The sequence below is a fragment of the Somniosus microcephalus genome, chromosome 5 (assembly GCF_052327205.1).
Source record: "Somniosus microcephalus isolate GS21.2 chromosome 5, FLI_Smic_1.0, whole genome shotgun sequence".
NCBI classification, from domain to species: Eukaryota; Metazoa; Chordata; class Chondrichthyes; order Squaliformes; family Somniosidae; genus Somniosus; species Somniosus microcephalus.
The window spans coordinates 218177923-218198793 of record NC_140991.1 but is presented as its reverse complement, the minus strand read 5'-3'; the positions used below and the strand labels follow the sequence as shown (position 1 = coordinate 218198793).

At 43.8% G+C, this 20871-nt stretch overlaps 1 protein-coding gene across 1 annotated transcript in view; it reads right to left on the bottom strand.

Annotated features, from left to right (window-relative positions):
• The window catches only part of dnah5 (dynein, axonemal, heavy chain 5), a 754701-nt gene that overhangs the window by 542387 nt on the left and 191443 nt on the right, over nucleotides 1-20871 (bottom strand). Inside the window, exons 2-4 of the mRNA XM_085988698.1 lie at nucleotides 19129-19263; nucleotides 11871-11955; nucleotides 3462-3625 (exon numbers count right to left, since the gene is read on the bottom strand). Of these exons, the coding sequence (XP_085844824.1) occupies nucleotides 3462-3625; nucleotides 11871-11955; nucleotides 19129-19263 (384 nt within the window). The remainder of the gene's footprint in view (nucleotides 1-3461; nucleotides 3626-11870; nucleotides 11956-19128; nucleotides 19264-20871) is intronic.

The following is a 20871-nucleotide window of genomic DNA, read 5'->3' as shown; positions in this document are numbered from 1 at the left end:
AAGGGATACCCACTTACATGTGGCTCATGACAACCTTGAGGAACCCAACCAATGAGGCCCAGGAGCAATACAATAAAAGCCATATGATAACCAGATGTGTCATTGAGCAAGCCATCAACATGCTGAAGATGCGCTTCAGGTGCCAGGACAGATCAGTACGCATCAGCCAGAATCTCCAGATTGGTCATGGTGTGCTGCACTCTGCACAACATTGCACAGCAGCAAGGTTTGGACCTGCAGGAGGAACAAGGCAGAGAGCACAGAGCCTCTTCAGATGATTCCGAGGAAGATGAGGAGGTAGATGGTGATGCGGGCAATGCACCACCAGTGGCCCATATTGCTGCTCGGGATGCCCTCACTATTGCGAGGTTCACTCATCTGACAACCACATGCAAAAGCCACTTCCCATCATCCCCCCCCACCCCATGACACTAATACAAAGCAGTCCCGAAAACAACCAAGCATCCCATTCACAGCCCCCCATTGCTCGGCTTCAATTCATGTCTTAACCATTCATCACAAATGGAAAGGCCACTTTCCAGGCAGCAACCAAAAATGGGCAAGGTGGGAAAGTGGTGGAAATAATATTTATGTGGCTCAAAAATAACACAGAAACTTACCAATCTAACATTATGTAAGATACCCATAAGTTACTTGTGTAACTACAAATCATTACTCTTTCTCTTCCTGGCACTTCTGTGTAGTGCAACTCCTGTGGCTTCAGCAGAGGTAGAGGCTGGCTGCTCAGATCCCTGCTCTGACTGCTGTGATGCTCTTGGCCGACGTCCTCTGTGTTTTAGAGCCCATGAGGGCCCAGGCAAAGACTACTCCACCTGCACCTGTGCTGGGGCAGACTCATCCTTGGGGACACGAGGCAGGATGTGGGGTACTGACTGAAGGGGGGTGGGGCAGTTGCGAGCAATGGGTGAGAAGTGGATGCGCTTTGAGCCGAGTCCCCACTTTCAAGTCCCCTTTCACCATCATCCCTCTCATGGCCCACCCGCACTTCCCTGCTAGCAATGAGCTGGAGAACACTTTGCTGCACAGCAGTGGAGCGATGAACAGCCAAGGCTACGGTATCATTCATCCTATCTAAGGTGGCATTCATAGTGTGCAAGCCATTGGTGAAGACCTGCATGCACTCGTTTGATTGCCACGTTTGATGCTCCATGCAGTTGATCACTCTATCCATGGACGAAGGCATCATCGCAAAGGCCTGCAACATCATGCCACTCATGCTTGAGACGGACTCCTCCAACCTCTCTGCAAGCGTGCAGTGCAGCTGGAATGCCTGCCAGTACTTCGCACATTCTTTGCTGCTGCTCCTGAAATATCCTGTTCATCGACGGCTTCCGAGGTACAGCATCTGCATCCTGCTGAGCAGAGCTTGGAGCGTCCTGCAGCCTCTGACGTGGACTCTCCACTGCTGTCCCTGTCTCCACCATCTGCTCTTGCTCACTTGTGATGTGTGAGTCACCAGGTGAAAACCCAACTATCTGGTTTACCAGTCCCACCGAAGTGCGAGTATCTGAGCTGGTGCATAGTTTGCATGAGTCCTTTGACGGTGCACCCTCAGAGGGAGTGACCTCCTCTGAGGAGTTGTCGTTGCCCTCCTGGACCACCTCCCATGGAACACTTGAAAGCCCTGTGAGAGATTATAGACATGAATTAGAACTGTCAAGGTAAAAATGTTTTAAGTGATCATTATGCACATGATCATATTTTACTCGCTGCTGACATTAAGTCAACATGAGAGAGTGTTGTCTGCCATGTAGCTGTCTGATATTTAATTCTGTCACAAGATAGCTGTGAGGCCCCCATCTCTCCATCTCCAACGGCCAGGCACGCCGAGACTCCACTGATGTCCAGCACCACCACCTCTGCAGCTGTCAGTTGCGAGATGGCTGGAGGGCCACCTCTGGTTCTCTGCCTCTCTGTTGTGTTCTTTACTCTCTTCTCTTGCAAGGAGGAAAAGAAGAAACCTATAAGTGAGAGTAATGGCATGTATTGAACAGATGGATGGAGAGCATTTGTTGAGGTTGACTATGAGGGAGAGGCATGAAATTGCGTAAGGTCATATGAGTGTGAGTGTCAGTGGTGGATGGATAAATGGAGGTGTGAGGAAGTGCATAGACAGAAAGGGATGGGTGTACCTACAAGGTAAGTTGGTGTGAGGAGTGATGTGCTGAAGTAGGCTTCAGAAGGCAGAGTGAGGGTGTTGGAGTGATACACACATCAGGATGTAGGTGAATGTGCCACTGTACTCACCTTTCCTGCCCTGCTTAGGTCATTAAACCGCTTTCGGCATTGAATCTATGAGCATGGCACCACAGTCCTGCTGCTGACCTCATAGGCAACCTCCAGCCACATATTCTTTGTTTAACATGCAGGCTTCTTCCTCCCGTCAGTAGGGAAGAGTATCTCCCTGCAGGCCCTTACAGCCCCCAGCAGCACATCCAGGGAGGCATCACTAAAAGGAGGCGGAGCTTTGAACTTCTGGACTCCATTCTGCCATTTCCTTCCACTGTGCTCCCAACTCCAAACTCCATCAAAATGCATGTTTGGAGTGTCCCTTTAAATACTGGAGTTGAAATCGCCTCTTACCGGTTGTCATCATGCCTGCTTACGCTAATTGATCGTGAAACCCGGAAATGATATGCTAATGCAGTGACTGGGTTAAAAACCACTGACAGACACTCTGCACTTACTTCCAGGTTTCCCGAGGGCTACTGGATGTCCCCCCGCCAACACATCGCAAAGTTAAAATCCATAAAATCCAGCCCTAAGATCCCTTGGGCTTTTAATTAGATTATCCAGCTTCTTTTGGATCACGTCATATGGATTTTTGTGTATTCTCAATGTAATTGCTATCAAATTAATTTTTATTAGCTCCTAAAGGATACATTACTAGATTATGAACTAAAAGTGTAACAGATGAGTAAAGGCTCCCGGCATCAGCAGCAACACCACACTCTCTGTGGAGTGCATTGAAAGGTTTGCGTTGGCCAATTCTATGGTATTTTTTGTTGTTGTGTGGTTCTCTACCTGTCACAACAACACACTTTTGTTTTCAAAAGAAGTAATAACTTTCCCTGAAAACCACCATTTTACTGCTTTCTAACTGATGCCAACTTTGGAGGAAATAAGTTGATTCCCACAATCATTTGGTCTCTCGCCACGAGGAGGCACTGTGCAGATGTCAGGCACCTTCCCACAAGGAAGCAGCAAAAATCAAATGAATCGCCTTCCATGGGCTGCTCGTAAGAGCCTCCAATTAGCTGGTCTGAAAGTAACATTGATCGAGGCCTGTGAGCAGTTTGCTTGCCCAACTAACTATAAGTAAGGTGTGGCACAGGGAGCAGAAGTGGAATGGGAGGGAAGTACGATAAAAGGATGAAAGTGTTACCCAAAGCAAAAGAAAATCATAACCTGTGCTTTGTAGAATCTATTCAATTTCTTACCTTGTGTACATTGTCTACAGTGATTGCTTTTGAGGTACTAGCTCGCAGAAAAATTATACAAACACCAGTGAGTGCCACATCTTTTCCCTCAGTTACAAATATTTTTGGTTTCTTGTTTCGTCCTGTGTTAGGATTTGTCCCTGCTCCAAGAAGGCCTATGTGCCCTAGAAAAGAAATTAACAATAAATTTACAGTTCACTTTTCTATGTTTATGTTCTGCTTGGACATTAGCCCCAAACACAGGCCCCTACTAAAGAGGGAGACTCCCAGACTGAGAGTCTCCTCATCTTCGATCTGAGAATCAGCATACTGGTCTCCTGGCTGGTGCAGGTGAAGCCCACCTGAGGTCTGGGCCTGAATTGTAGCCTGGACCCTCAAAAAGTTCAAAAATTTTGAATTAGCTTTATCCCCATATAAAGAAGGCCAATCAAATCAAATCAAATCAAATCAACTTTTATTGTCATTGTTAGTGCACAAGTGCAGTACAACAAAATGTAGGCTTGCGGCTCCCGAGAGTGTACATTTGGATTAAGACATTTAAACATTCAACATACATTTGGCTTGTAGTATATTAACATAAATATAACCATAATAAAGCGCATTGGCAGATGTGCAGGCTTTAGAGTTTATTTGTGGAGTTCAGTAGGATGACAGCCCTGGGAAAGAAGCTGTTCCTAAGTCTGGTCGTACGGGTGCGAATGCATCTGTAGCGTCTCCCAGATGGCAGGAGGGCGAACAGACTGTGGCTGGGGTGGGTAGGGTCTTTGATGATGAACCGTGACCTCCGTAGACAGCGTTTCTGTGTGCTCTATGGTCGGTAGCCGGGTGCCGGTAATGCGTTAGGCAGTTTTGACTACCCGCTGCAGGGCTTTCCGGTTAATGGGACAATTACAGAATGCCCTGGCACCCCCATTCCAGTGTAGGCAGCCTACCCCAGGATTCCCAGTCTCCCCCAGATGGCAAATGCCTGAGATGCACTCCTCGTGGCAAGGACACCCGCCAGCAACAGTCAGGTGAAGTGATCTCCCCAGGACCTCAAATACTTTAGCAGAATCAGAGCTTTTTGCGATTTGTTGCGATTTTGGTACAGATAAGCAGAGTTTGACAGGAAGGGACAGAGAGTTTAATGGTAAAAGTGCATCGGCGAATAAGGTAAAAGCAGGTAATGGTAAAAAGTTAAAATTAAAGGCTCTTTATCTGAATGCACAAAGCAACATAACAAGAAAGATGAATTAATGGCACAAATAGAGATAAATGGCTTTGATCTAATAGTCATTACAGACACGTGGTTGCAAGGTGATCAAGGTTGGGAGCTAAATATTCCAGGGTACTTGGCGTTTAGAAAAGACAGGCAAAATGGAAAAGGAGGGGTGGGGTAGCCCTGATAATAAAGGATGGCATATGGACAGTCATGAGAAAGGATCTTGGCTCAGATGATCAGGAAGTAGAATCAATATGGGTGGAGATAAGAAATAACAACGGGAAGAAAACACTGGTGGGAGTAGCTTATAGGCCCCCAAACAGTAGCTATACCGTTGGACAGAGTATTAATCAAGAAATAACAGGAGCTTGTAACAAAGATAATACAATAATCATGGGGGACTTTAATCTTTATATAGGCTGGACAAATCAAATTGGTAAAGGTAGCCTGAAGGACGATTTCATGGAATGCATTTGACACAGTTTCCTCGAACAATACGTCATGGAACCAACCAGAGAACAAGTTATTTTAGATCTTGTATTGTGTAATGAGACTGTTCATTAGTAATCTCATAGTAAAGGATCCTCTGGGGAAGAGTGATCATAATATGATAAGTATTTCACTCTCAAACTCAATGTGAAATTCTAAATACAAAACTAGAGTCTTCAACTTAAATAAAGCCAATTACATAGGTATGAGGGGCGGGTTAGCTAAGGCAGATTGGGGAAAAAAGAGGTGTGACGGTAGATACGCAGTGGCAAATATTTAAAATAAATTCTCAATGAATATACATTCCATTGAGATATAAAAACTCCATGGGAAAAGTGATCCATCCATGGCTAACTAAAGAAGTTAAGGATAGTATTAGATTAAAAGAGGCTTATAATGTTGTGAAGAATAATAGTAAGACTAAGGATTGAGAAAGCTTTAGAAACCAGCAAAGGACGACGAAAAATTGATAAAAAGGGAGAAAATAGAATGAGAGTAAACGAGCAAGAAATATAAAAACAGATTGTAAGAGCTTCTACAAGTATGTAAAAAGGAAGAGAGTAGAAAAATTAAGCATTGGTCCCTTAGAGGCCGAGACAGGTGAAATTATAATGGGGAATAAGGAAATGGCAGCGATTTTAAACAAATATTTTGTATCTGTCTTTCCAGTAGAAAACACAAAAACCATACCAAGAATTGTGGGGAACGAAGGGGCTAATAAGAGTGAGGAACTTAACATAATTAATATCAGTAGAGAAAAAGTATTTGAGAAACTAATGAGACTAAAAGCTGACAAATCCCCTGGACCTGATGGCCTACATCCTAGGGTTCTAAAAGGTGGTTGCAGAAGATAGTGGATGCATTGGTTGTGATCTTCCAAAATTCCCTAGATTAAGAGGGTCCCAACGGATTGGAAGGTAAATGTAACCCTGCTATTCATGAAAGGAGGGAGAGAGAAAACAGGGAACTACAGGCCAGTTAGCCTGACATCAGTCATCGGGAAAATGCTGGAATCCATTATTAAGGAAGTGGTAACGGGGCACTTAGAAAATCATAAAATGATTAGGCAGAGTCAACATGGTTTTATGAATGGGAAATTTCGTTTAACAAATTTATTAGAGTTTTTTCAGGATGTAAATAGCAGGGTAGATAAAAGGGAACCAGTGGATGTAGTATATTTGGATTTCCAAAAGGCATTCAATCAGGTGCCACATAAAAGGTTGCTATGCAAGATGGGGTTGGGGGTAATATATTAGCATGAATAGAGGATTGGTTAATGGACAGAAAACAGAGAGTAGGGATAAATGGATCATTTTCAGGTTTGGCAGGCTGTAGCTAGTGGGGTGCCGCAAGGATCAGTGCTCGGGCCTCAGCTACTTACAATCTATATTAATGACTTAGATGAAGGGACCGAGTGCAATGTATCCAAGTTTGCTGATGATACAAAGCTAGGTGAGAAAGTAAGCTGTAAGGAGGACACATAGGGCTAGAAATTGGGTATCTTAGTGCCTCCCATTAGCTCCTCCGGGGGCGCAAATTACTTTTCGCCCAGACGCAGTGCCGTTAACGATTCCCGCTAAAATTCAGCAGGAGTTTAGTGGTAGCGGTAACCGGTAGCGCCCCAGGTGACGACGATGTACAAAATTGGCCCGCGGCCTCTGAATCTGCGCCGGGCAATGACAGTGACCAATTCAGGGGGGAGAACGGAGCAGCAGGAGGCTCACGGAGCGCTAAGTAAAGGGGAGGTGGCGGGTGGATGAAAAATAATCGGCCGATTTACTTGTTGCGGCCCACTGAGTCTTTGAATGTGGGGTCCATGCTGCGATCTGGAAGCCCAGCATTCCTTGAGTGCCGGGCACACTGCCCCCTGGTGTACCAGGTAGGGAGTTGTGGGCTTGGGCTCTCCCCTTTAATGAGTGGAAGAGCCCTTCCATGCGGCAGCGCTACATGGCCCAGTGCGTGGTGAGCGCTCTAAGAAAGAAGTGGAGCGCTTGAATTAGTCCCTCTTGGGACGCTAAAACTGAATTTTGCGGTCACCGGCACTAATGGATGCTAAAGTTAACGCCCAGGTGATGTTAGCATCTCAAAATGGTCGATACCGAATTTTTCCCCCAAAGAGCCTGCAAAGGGATATAGACAGGTTAAGTGAGTGGGCAATAAGGTGGCAGATGGAGTATAATGTGGGGAAATGTGAGGTTATTCACTTTGGTAGGAAGAATAGAAAACCAATATTTTTTAAATGGTGAAAAACTATTAAATGCTGGTGTTCAGAGAAATTTAGGTGTCCTCGTACTGGAAACACAGAGAGTTAGCATGCAGGTAGAGCAAGCAATTAGCATGTTGGCCTTTATTGCAAGGGAGTTGGAGTACAAGAGTAAGGAAGTCTTACTACAATTGTACAGAGACCACACCTGGAGTACTGTGCACAGTTTTTGTCTCCTTATCTGAGAAAGGACATACATACCTTACAGGCAGTGCAAGGAAGGTTCACTACATTGATCCCTGGGATGAGAGGGTTATACTATGAGGAGAGATTGAGTAGATTGGGCCTATACTCTCTGGAGTTTTGAAGAATGAGAGGTCATCTCACTGAACATATAAGAAGTGGGATTGACAGTGTAAATGCTGAGAGGTTGTTTCCCCTGGCTGGGTGTCTAAAACTAGGGAGCATAGTCTCAGGGTAAGGGGTTGGCCATTTAAGACTGAGACGAGGATCAATTTCTTCACTCAGAGGGTTGTGAATCTTTGGAATTCTCTACCTCAAAGGGCTGTGGAAGCTGATTCATTGAGTATATTCAAGGCTGAGATAAATAGATTTTTGAACTCTAGGGGAATCAAGGGATATGGGGATTAGGCGGGAAAGTGAAGTTGAGGTCGAAGATCAGCCATGATCTTATTGAATGGCGGAGCAGGCTCGAGGGGCCGTATGGCCTACTCCTGCTCCTAATTCTTATGTTCTTATATTCAAAGGTCACCAGCAGGCCATTTATGACCTTACCATCCCACTCCAACACCCGATCCGCCCACTCCTATTTTGTTTGTGGCCTTCGCAAGGGTGGCCCAGACACCTGACTGTTTCAGACAGGAGCCTACTTGTAATATGCAAATCGAGATCTTGTGACATTATAGGCCCCACCCAACACTATTTTTAGGTACCAATGAGCAGTGTGCGCGGCACATGCTCCTTCAATTGGTAATGAGCATAGAGCAGCCTAACCAGTCCTAAAAGGGACTACAGCAAGCCGCTCACAAAAAATGGAAAAGTTTATTAAAAATTAAGAATTTTGTAGGGCCAGGAGCAACATGAATTTTCACCCATTCTGCAATTGCCTTTCCTCCTTTATTACTTCCACTTCGCTCTGCATAGGTGCTGTTAGATTTCCCACCCACCCCCACCTCCCCATCATACATGAAGCTTCCTGTGAGCTCGCGGTGCAGATTGAAATGAGGCCAATTATTTATATTTCTCGGGCCTCTCGGCATGGGCGTTAGCCAGGCGGCACGATCACACCTCCTACCACCCACTTGATGTCCACCCAAAGTTAAAATCAGTCACCAAGATTCCACCAGGATGCCAAATCTCACATTGCACCCCACTTCTGTCAAACCACAGGTTTTTCCTCTACAGTTCTGCCCTACCCACGTTCACCCTCCATAGTGATGACAGACCAAATGATCCCCCTTATCTACCAATTCTACCATCCTAAATGTAGTGCTGCCAATCTTCAGGGGCCCTGAACCAAAGTCCTGTAATGCCACCCATCACTGCTAAATATCAGATATCTAACACCAACTGGAACATCTTGCTGTGTATTCCCATCTTTTAAAACTACTAAGGGGTGAGAATTACTTAAAGGAATATAAATAAAGATCGCCTATTTGCAATTTACATAGAATAATGGACAGAGCCATGTGATCCAATTCCCAAAGCACCAGGAGAAATCTCAGAATACCACTTAATAAAAATGGAATTTAACGAATTGAGTCACTATATATCAGTGCCCCTGGCGTTATCCTCTCTCTCTTAGGCAGTAAATCCTCTATATTGTTGTAATACCGTGTATCTTCTGACTCATCATGAGAAATGCCATGGGAGATCTGATAGTGTTTTTTTCTGTTTCTGTTTGTTTATTTATGATGGGATGTCTTGAGGTGTTGATTTCTCCTTGGTCACCAACAATCTTATTAGATGTTTCACAGACAGGCCCATGCTTCTGTGATATGGCTCTGGCCTTGATTGCTTTTCCTCCCTGTGAGGAAGCACTCCAATACTGTAAAGCGTTTTAAGTTAATCACCAGTTGAGGGCTGCTTGAATATCAGTTGAGACTGAAATTGTAACTTGGGCCCTCCAAACAACCGTTTGGTGCTCTGTCAATATTCTGCTGTGCCAGTTGTGTTCATATTAAATGTTAAATTCCAACTGCAAGATGACCAGAATGCATAAAACTTTTTCTACACAAATAATTCATTTTAAGAAACATAGTGAAAAGATATTGGGGGTGAAGTCAATGAAAGAGAAAATCGAGCAGGGTATAAAACGGGCTGTCGATTTGCTATCACCCGTTTGTGCTACCGCCAAAGGCAAATTTTATTCCCATTGATCCTAATATCAAAATTGTACTAATATACTATATCAACTATTTGTTATGCCAACACATGTTATCAAATCAAAAGAAGCATAGACAGGATTTTCCAAGAAGTGGGTTTTAAAATGTGACAAGTGTTTGTGCTCCACTAGCCTTGGCTAACAATTGTGAGCATGGTTCTTGTGGTAACCATGCCCAGCTAGACAAGATGTCAGAATGAGAATGGCTTGAGTAGTTTTATCTGGTCCAGCAGCCAGCTTAGTAGCTGCTTCCCTCCACTGAATCCAAGTACAGTAGAAGGATAGTTTTGAGAACTTCCAAAAATCTAATCATTTGTTGTTCAAAATCCAAATTGTTCCATACCAGCATAGGTGATAGTTTCAGTTTGACAATCACAATCCAGCAACTTTCATGGTTCATTTTTTCTGCTGCAAATTCAATTTGACAACTTACTAAGGTGAGATTTGAACTCCCAACCTCTGGGTTGCTACTCCAGCACAAAAACCACAGCACTATTTTAAATACTACACGCTGCAGCTCCACAGGATATTTAAAAAGGCTGGAATGAAATATTGAGCAAACCAACAGGGAATTTCAAATTTTAAAAAAATGTTTGATGGGATGTTCTAAAATGGCCCACATAAAAACTACACTTCTCAGCAATCCTAAAAATTCCTCAACTACAATGACAGTTTCTTAACGTAAGAACTTAGCTGAACCATACAGACCAAGATCCCAAGTTTGATTTTAAGTCTGTGTTGAGTTAGCTCATCTCAGTGGGGGGGTGTGGTCACAAGATCATAGAATAGTACAGCACAGAAAGAGGCCATTCAGCCCATCGAGTCGGCGCCAGCTCTTTCACAGAGCAATCCAATTAGTCTCACTCCCCCACTTTCTCCATATCCCTGCATTTTTTTCTCCTTCAAGTATTTATCCAATTCCTTTTTGAAGACTAATATTGAATCTGTATCCACCACCCTATCAGGTAAGTGCATTCCAAATCCTAACCAATCATTGTGTAAAAAGGTTTTTCTTCATGTCGCCTCTGGTTCTTTTGCCAATCACCTTAAATCTGTGCCCTCTCGTTATTGACCCTTCAGCCATTGCAAACAGTTTCTCTTTATTTACTCTAGCTAAATCCTTCATGATTTTAAACACCTCTATCAAATCTCCTCTTACCCTTCTCTGCTCCAAGGAGAACAACCCCAGCTTCTCTAGTCTATCCACATAACTGTATTCCCTCATCCTTGGAACCACTCTAGTAAATCTCTTCTGTACCCTCTCCAAAGCCTTCACGTCCTTCCTAAAGTGTGGTGCCCAGAATTGGACACAATACTCCAGCTGGAGCCGAACTTTTTTATATAGGTTTAGCATAACTTCCTGGCTTTTGTACTCCATGCCTCTATTTATAAAGCCCAGGATCCCATATGCTTTATTAACTGCTTTGTTAACCTGTCCTGCCACCTTCAAAGGTTTGTGCACAAGCACCCCCAGGTCTCTCTGTTCTTGCATCCCCTTTAAAATTGAAACTGGTCAGGATACTACAATTGGCCTCAGCACCTCTGGCTTTGGAAGAGGAAAATTGGACAGTGTTGCTTCTCGTGAATTCACTGATGTTCACGTGGGTGGAAGCTGGGCAAGAATAGGATTGGGCTTGAGCTGTGGTAATACCTCCAGTGGTCGAATAGCCTGCTTAATATTACTGTCAAAGCTCACACATGAATAATGGTCACTTATGACAAGACATCACAGGGTAACCAGTGCACATGGAACTGTACCCCAGCAAAGGGATCACTCATTGTGATAGATAGCAATGCAGGTTTCTATTGAATCACTACGTTACAGATTTTCAGGTAATTGTATATGTGCTCAAATTGTATCAATCTACCAGAGAGCTGTGCAATGACAAAGTCTTCTTATTGCACATAAGAACAATAAGAATCAAACCTTAGTGCTAGGCAACGGCTTATCAACAATGTCACTTGGATGGCTTTTTAAGATAATGCATCTTATTATCAGTAATACTGAAAGAAACAGAGTACATAAAATACTTATTGTTGACCTCTGAATCACTACACAAAGATAGTGAGGGACAGGATTAGTTCACTTAATCTTTTATTTATTTTCTTTACCTGTCTCAGATGGTTCCAATTCTTGATAATAAAACATAAGATGAGGCAGCCCTCCCACGGCAAAAAATGAATCTATGCGTTCAATCTGTAAAATTAAAAGAAACCATAGAGGCCAAAAATAGTAATTTGTAAATGAAAGTGCAGGACCATGTTCTGAGCTAGGTATTCTCAAACATAGTTTCAACAAATGGAAAATCACATTCATTTAAAAAACCAAGGACACTTTTAAGAAGTTGAAAGCAATGGACCTGAAATTCTTTTTCTTCTTCTTAGGCAGTCCCTCGGAACCGAGGATAACTTGCTTCCACATTACGGTGGTTTCGACACTGTACGCGGTCGGAAGCCTTCTGAAAGGCCCCATAAGTTCCGGGGTTCTGCATGCGAAAACCCAGAACTTGTAATCTGTCAAGTTTCGCATTGACAGATCGTTCGCATCCGCTGCAAAAACAGTTTCGCTGGCACAGAGTTGCGCTATTTGCCCAACTACTGCCCAGCAAATGCCCAAGAAACCCTTACGCCTGGTAAAGATAGGCGTAAGGCCTTCTTTTACTAGCATGAGGGTTAAAATAAATGTTAAAATGAAATTTTTTAATTGATTAAAACATACACATACATTCAAAATTTCTTTAGGTGCATTTTGGCCCATTTTAAAATGTTTAAATTTATTTTTCAAAAAATTCAATCTTTGTTTTAAATCCTTAATTAAAGGATCTTTTAATTAATTTTGAACATGGGAACATTTATTTTTACTTAAGTGGTGTGAATTCTTATTTATTTGGGGATTCCTATGATGCTTATGGGGATTCCATTTACATAGAAACATAGAGATAGGAACAGGAGTAGGCCATTCGGCCCTTCGAGCCTGCTCCGCCATTCAATGAGATCATGGCTGATCTTCGTCTGAGATCATAGCTGATCTTATCAGTTCAGTACCCGGTCCCCGCCTTTTCTCCGTAACCCTTAATCCCCTTAGCCTTCAGAAATATATCCAATTCTCTCTTGAAAATATTTATTGAATTAGCCTTCACAGCCCTCTGTGGCAGGGAATTCCACAGGCTCACCACTCTTTGAGTGAAGAAATTCTTCCTCATCTCTGTTTTAAATGATTTGCCCGCTATTTTTAGACTGTGGCCCCTGGTTCTGTGCTCCCCGGCCATTGGAAACATTCTCTCTGAATTCAGCCTGTCCAGGCCTGCCATAATTTTATATGTTTCGATGAGATCCCCTCTCAATCTTCTAAACTCCAGTGAGTACAAGCCCAAACTATTTAATCTCTCTTCGTAGGTCATTCCCGCCATTCCAGGTATCAGCCTGGTGAATCGCCGTTGCACTCTTTCCATGGCAAGAACATCCTTCCGCAGATGGGGCGACCAAAACTGTACACAATACTCCAGATGCGGTCTCACCAGCACCTTGTACAGCTGTAGTAAGGTATCCCTATTCCTATACTCGAACCCCCTTGATATGAAGGCCAACATACCATTTGCCTTCTTAATCGCCTGTTGCACCTGCATGCTCTCCTTCAGTGACTGGTGCACAAGAACACCCAGGTCCCTCTGCACTTCCCCATCTCCCAATCTATTGCCATTTAGATAATAATCTACCCTCCTGTTTTTACCCCCAAAGTGGATAACCTCGCATTTATCCACATTATAGTGCATCTGCCACGTATCCGCCCATTCCCCCAACCTGTCCAAATCGCACTGTAGCCTCCTGACATCCTCATCAGAGCCCACCCCTCCTCCTAGTTTAGTGTCGTCAGCGAATTTGGAAATATTGCATCCAATTCCCTGATCCAGATCATTTATATATATTGTGAACAGCTGGGGTCCCAGGACAGATCCTTGCGGCACCCCGCTGGTCACTGCCTGCCACTCCGAAAACGAGCCGTTTATTCCAACTCTCTGTTTTCTATCCGCCAGCCAGTTCTCTATCCACGTTAATACTTTGCCCCCAATTCCATGAGCCTTAATTTTGCATGATAATCTTTTGTGTGGAACCTTATCGAAGGCTTTCTGGAAGTCAAGGTACACCACATCCACTGGCTCTCCCCCATCTATTTTACCAGTTACTTCCTCAAAAAATTCCAGCAGATTAGTCAAACACGATTTACCCTTTGTAAATCCATGTTGACTCTGTCCGATCCTTTCCCCATTTGTCAAGTGCTCCGCTATTTTATCCTTAATAATGGACTCTAGCATTTTGCCCACAACCGATGTAAGGCTTACTGGTCTATAATTCCCTGCTTTCTCTCTACCCCCCTTTTTAAATATTGGGGTAACATTAGCTACCCTCCAATCCACGGGTACTGTTCCCGAGTCAATGGAGTTCCGGAAGATGATCCTTAGAGCATCTGCTATCTCCAGGGCCACCTCCTTAAGTACCCTAGGATGTAGTTTATCAGGCCCCGGGGATTTGTCGGCCTTCAGTCCCCTCAACTTACCCAACACCATATCCCTAGAGATACTAATTTCTGTCAGCTCCTCCCTCTCATTAGTCCCTATGTTTGCCGATATTCCTGGGAGGTTATTTGTGTCCTCCTTTGTGAATACAGAACCAAAGTATGAGTTTAATTGGTCTGCCATTTCCTTATTCTCCATTATATATTCTCCCGAATCGGACTGCAAGGGACCGACTTGGGATTTTACCAGTCTTTTCCTCCTGATATACCGATAAAAGCTTTTGCAGTCTGTCTTTATGTTTGCTGCAAGTTTACTTTCGTATTCTATTTTCCCCTTCCTGATTAATCCCTTTGTCCTCTTTTGCTGTATCCTGTACTGCCCCCAATCTTCCGGTCTGGTGCTTTTTTTTGCCAGTTGATATGCCCTTTTTTTTTATTTTATGCTGTCCCTAATTTCCCTCGTTATCCACGGTTGAGTCACCTTTTTAGGTTTATTTTTATGCCAAACCGGTATAAACATGTTCTGGAATTCTTCCATTCTATCTTTGAATGCTTGCCATTGTCTCTCCACTGTCAATCCCCCCAGAAACACCACCCAATCAATCTTACCCAATTCCCGTCTCATACCCTCGTAATTCCCTTTATTTAAGTTCTGGACCTTAGTCTCTGATTCAATTTCCTCACTCTCCATCTCGACTGAGAGCTCGATCATATTATGATCGCTCTGACCCAAGGGGCCTCGTACAAGAAGATTGCTGATAAGTCCCTTCTCATTGCACAATACCCAGTCTAAAATGGCCTGATCTCGAGTCGGCTCCTCGACATATTGGTCCAGATAACCGTCCCGAAAACATTCCAGGAATTCCTCCTCCTCAGAATTTTTACTAATTTGGGTAGTCCAATCAATATGTAAATTAAAGTCACCCATGATGACAGCTGTGCTCTTATCGCACGCTTCTCTAATTTCCCTTTTTATGCCTTCCCTCACCTCCATATTACTATTTGGAGGCCTATATATCACACCCACTAACGTTTTCCTCCCCTTGCTATTTCTCATTTCTACCCATACAGATTCCGTTTCATCCGAGTTAATATCCTTCCTTTCCATTGCATTAATCCCCTCCTTTACCAGCAATGCTACCCCACCTCCCCTACCTTTTTGCCGATCCTTCCTAAATATTGTATATCCCTGGATGTTAAGTTCCCAGCCTTGCCCACCCTGCAGCCACGTTTCTGTAATCCCAATCAAATCATACTTGTTTACCTCTATTTCCACAACTAATTCATCCACCTTGTTCCTAATGCTTCTAGCATTAAGATACAAAGCCTTCAGGCTTGCTTTTTTCACACTCTCATTATGAATTAGTTTGGCCCTTTGTGTTTCTCTCCTTTGCTTATTGCTTCTCACCTTTCTACCATCTATTTCTGACTTCATATGACTTCCCTCTTTTCCACTACCTAGGTTCCCATCCCCCTGCCAAATTAGTTTAAATCCTCCCGAACCGCCCTAGAAAATATTACCCCGAGGACATCGGCTCCCTCACAGTTCAGGTGTAGACCGTCCCCTTGGTACAGGTCACTCCTCCCCAAGAACTGGTTCCAATGCCTCAAGAATTTAAATCCCTCTCCCTTGCACCACTGCTCAAGCCACGTATTTAGCTTATCTATCTTACTCTCTCTAAACTTATTTGCTCGTGGCACTGGTAGCAATCCAGAGATTACTACCTTTGAGGTCCTACTTTTCAATTTAGCTCCTAACTCCCTAAATTCAGCTTGTAGGACCTCCTCCCTCTTTTTACCTACATCGTTGGTACCTACATGTACCACGACAACTGGCTGATCCCCCTCCCCCTTCAGAATGCTCTGCACCCGCTCCGAGACATCCTTGACCCTTGCACCAGGGAGGCAACATACCATCTTGGAGTCTCGGTCTCGGCCACAGAAACTCCTATCTATCCCCCTTACAATTGAATCCCCTATCACTATAGCCCTATCCCTCATTTACGTACGGAATTCCCATAAGCATGTTAAAAATCCCCAGATAAATGAGCAGATAATCTGTTTTAGTGATGTTGATTGAAGGATAAATATTTGCCAGGACACCGGGGAGAACTCCCCTGCTCTTGTTCGAATAGTGCCATGAGATCTGTTACCTAAGAGGGCAGATGGGGCCTCAGTTTAACGTCTCATCCAAAAGACAGCACCTCTAACAGTGCAGCACTCCCTCAATACTGCACTGATGTGCCAGCCTGTGGTGGTTCCACCGGGTGTCCCTTACACATATAATGTATATAATTCACTTTAACCTAACTGTACGTGTATTACTTACCTGTTTGGGCCATTGCCTCTTTAACTTACCTGTGGGGGCTGTTGCCCCTTTAAGACGCGCCCTAGCGCGCTGACGGCACGTCACGCATTGCGTGACGTACGTGCGACAGCCGCCGGCACAGCCCGGCCTACCGCGACTTCGGCCTCAACGGCCAGCCTCCGCACCGGGTGAACGCGCCGACGTATCAGCGCGGGTCACGTGACTGCCCCAAGCGCGGGCCAACGTGCTAGCGTCAGGACGCGGTCACATGACATCCGAAGAGCGGGAAAACGCGACTAAGCGTGATGACGTCATCACGCTCTCCCGAGGACTATGGACTCAGTCCTCGTGGAGTCCCCATTGGGGTAAGACCTATCTCGCATTGCTCCTGTGTAAAGCCAGCTTACCTGTTGTATTTCGTCAGTTCCAGTTAATAAACAACTTAGTGATTATTCATCCGAACTCGAACTAAATTATTTAGTAGGCATTCGTCCCGAGAGATCAACACGAATACCTACAAGCCCAGATTATGTGCTCAGGTTTCTGGGGTGGGATATAAATCCACAACTGTCTGATTTAGAGGCGAGAGTGCTACCACTGAGCCAAAGCTGACACCTTTGTAGTGAATAATGGAGATCATTTTTAACTTCGCCGTCTGAGCGATAACCTGGCAAAGCGGATCAACCACCCTTTATAGAACCCACCCAATTTTTGTTTCTTCCCACTGCCCCCAGCAGCAAACTCTCAATAGCAATACCACTGTAATCCTGTCCATAATGCGCAAATTTGGCTGGCCACAGAAAATTAAGTTGGTTCAGTACTAGGTCACAAGGGTAGGCGGAAGTCACGCCCAGCTACGTTTCCAGTGGAAATACTGAACATCCAGCTCCTTGTCTTAAGTCAGTGTTCTCAGAATGCTCAGCAACTTACCATGTAGGAAGCCCATATCATACCTCAATATGGCACAGCAGGCAAGTTGCAAATGGATTGTGCTATTAAGCTGCTCTGCTTTCAATTTTGTTTAATTAGGTGCACTTCACTTCATGTATAAAGGAAATGCATCATAGAACTATAATTAGCACTCACTTTCTGTGGAACTACAATACCCAGAATGCACCATGACAGCCACATCAAGACAATCAGGCAAAAGAAATTACAAGTAACAAGTAAGGTGCAAGTGGCAGGAAAGAATATAGACATTAAAAGGCTTCATTTTTTCAACCTTTTTTTAAAGTTTCACTCATTAAATAAAAAATTTAAGCTAACAATATTGTTCGCGATAATTTTTTTTTCTATTGCTGACACACTACTATATCAATCAAGGCTGCAGTCAGTCAGGCTCAGAGCATGCCAAATGACCAGCTGTTTACAGTGCTGGTCAGTGGAGACTGGATACTGGGTAAAACCTCCTTGGCTCAGAGTTATATCAACAGCAGATTCAGCAAGAATTACAAATCCACCATGGGAATGTGGAGAAAAAATTATTTTAAAATCACATAGACAACTGAGGAAATGTCAAAGTTTTTGGGAAGGAGGAGGGAAGAATAAACAAATAAACAAAATAAAATACTACAAATCTACTAAGGAAAGTAGAGCAAAAAGTATATAATATACATAACTGAGAATAAGTCTTTCTGGAGGTTTTACAGAGCACTTGTATCTTAAGCAAAATTTGTAAAAATGTAGGTAAATATTGTGGGCTAGAAATTTGATAACACTGCACCTGTTTTACATGCTGCATTCAGTAAAACGTGGTCTACTTGCAGCCTAACCAACTGCTCCTGCCGGCTCCACTGCAGCTCCGAAGACCATTGCCGGCTCCCGCTACCCCCTTCCCAATTGCCCCCTCCCTCTCCCGATTGCTGCCCCCACCCCCTCCCTGGACCTACCTTAGAGCCGCTATCGGCGACGAATTGGCTCAAAATTACAGTCCCCTTATCCGGCAAGCTGCCATTAAAAGAGGCCCAGGGCCAATATCGGGTGGGCCTTACCTGTTCTAGCACAGGGATCGTTCCCTGTGCTCAGTGCCTGTTGTGACTGTTAGATCCGTGGTTTAGTGGATAAATAATTACACGGATGCTGTACATAACAAATAACAGGTCTTTACTGGAGGAGGGCAATCTCTAGACTGGAGTACAGAGGCATGCGCACAGCTTATATACCGGTGTGGTTACTGCCAGTACTACAGTATACAGGAGCTGTAAAAAGTAGTTCTGACTTAAAGCACATACACTACAGTGACTTCCGCTCACCCTTGCGACCTAGTACTGAACCAGGTGCATTTTCTGTGGTCAGCCTAATTTGTAGACCAATTTGTAGGCCTTTGACTGTTAGAGCTTTTATCTTTCTTTATGAATAATGTGTATAATATTATTACTTTATGTCAGCCATGTGATATATTTAAGTATATTTGCTGCATTGGTGATGAGCAAAAATGCAATCAAATTTGGGCTGCAGCAAGACTGTGGCAAACATCAAAAATCATATTCCAGGTCTTGAGCTTTATTCTTTTTGTTAGCTTAAAACATTTCAATAATGCTTAGGTTTACCTGGGAACCCTCTAGAATGGCATCTTCCACCTCAGCTTTCTCCAGTCCAAGACATGAGGCCACAACCCCCAACATGTAGTCATGTCTACCATCCAACTGAGCCCGTTTGGCTTCTCTTTCCTCTTTTAGCTTTTGCTACAAGAGATATAATTTTACAGTTACAAAACTTGCAAACAAAACCAAAAAAGTTTAACATTTTGAATTTTTACATCCTTCTCCTTGTTTAAAATTACATTATCCCTATCTGATTGTTTTGACACTTATTCACGTTGTAATACACCTTGTACACAACCTGCATATGATAGTTCAAAAGTACAGTAAAACAGCAAGTCTCATGATTTAGTGAAATCACAAACATCTTCTTGGATATCAAACATTGCAAAAAGGGAACATTCAGCGGTGTGTAATTAGATGCTCCTCATTATTAGCTACCAAAAGAAGCAATAAAATTGCTAGCTTCTAAAATATACAGATTTTGCACATTCTTATTTTAGAAGTCAGGGAGCACCTTTGCACAGTGTTAAAGTACCCATATCCAGCATATTGGTACAATCATCATAACTATATATTGTATATTTCACAATAATACAGTATACCATTACAAAGCCTATAAGCCCATGGTTATGTCTGAATGGGAGAAGGATGAATAATGTAGCATTTAGTCAATTTTATGGTAACATTGATAAAAATAAATGTTAATATTATAACAGCTTAATTGAAAAATTTAGGAACCAGATTAAGAGTTATATTGAAAATGTCAAAACATTATTTAGAACAAAAGTTATTAAGTACACATTAATACTACATCACAAAAATGCACACGTCAGTCTTGGGGAGGGTGAATGTATGCAATCATCACATTGATGGATATGCTAAAACAAGAGGGGTCCATTTCCGCAAGGGATTTCCCTATCATACACCATTTTTCTTGGGTGTTTTCAGCTCTTCCGTAGAAGTCACTGTGGACGTGCAGGCGAATCGCTATGGAAATTTACCTCCGGAACTTTTCCCACTTTAAGGCCCCGATTTTCCCGAAGGTGCGGGGAATTGTCGGGTTCCCCGAATGTCGGGTTCCGACCTGAATCTAAATGGGTCAGCCAGCGGCACGCAATTTTCCCTCAATTGGCCAATTTATTTCCAGCATGTGGGCACCCTTGCTAATTGTCCATTTCCAGTCAGAAAGCCCCACAGTATGATGTCATCATTCATGGTGCTTTTAAAGTGTCCAGCAAGCTTTTCAACCTCTGCAGGCTTCCCAACCAGTCGTGCAGAATGGCAGAGGAGCCTGCACCAGCTGCTGCCAGCGGCAGAGGCCGAGCTGCCGCCAAATTTGATGAGACGTCACTCCAGACATTGGTGGATGGGGTAAGGGCCCACAGGGAGGTCCTCTTCCCTAGCTCAGGGAGGAAGAGGCCTCCCAAAGAGACCAGAGCTGCATGGGTGGAGGTGGCTACAGAGGTGAACTCTCAGGGAGTCACCCAACGGACCTGGATACAGTGCAGGAAGCGCTTCCATGACCTTCACCGTACAGGAAAAGTAAGGATGAAGTTTCCATCACCCTCAACCTGATCCCCATTGCCTTTCCCCAACAGCACTCAGCTTCAGCACTCTCTTCCTCCACATCCCACTTCAGTCACATCCATGCACCCTTACCCATTCCCTCTCTCTCTATGCTCACCTTCACAGCTATTCCACCATGCAGCCCTCACACTGCCTCTCACTCTGATGCTCGGAAAACAACTG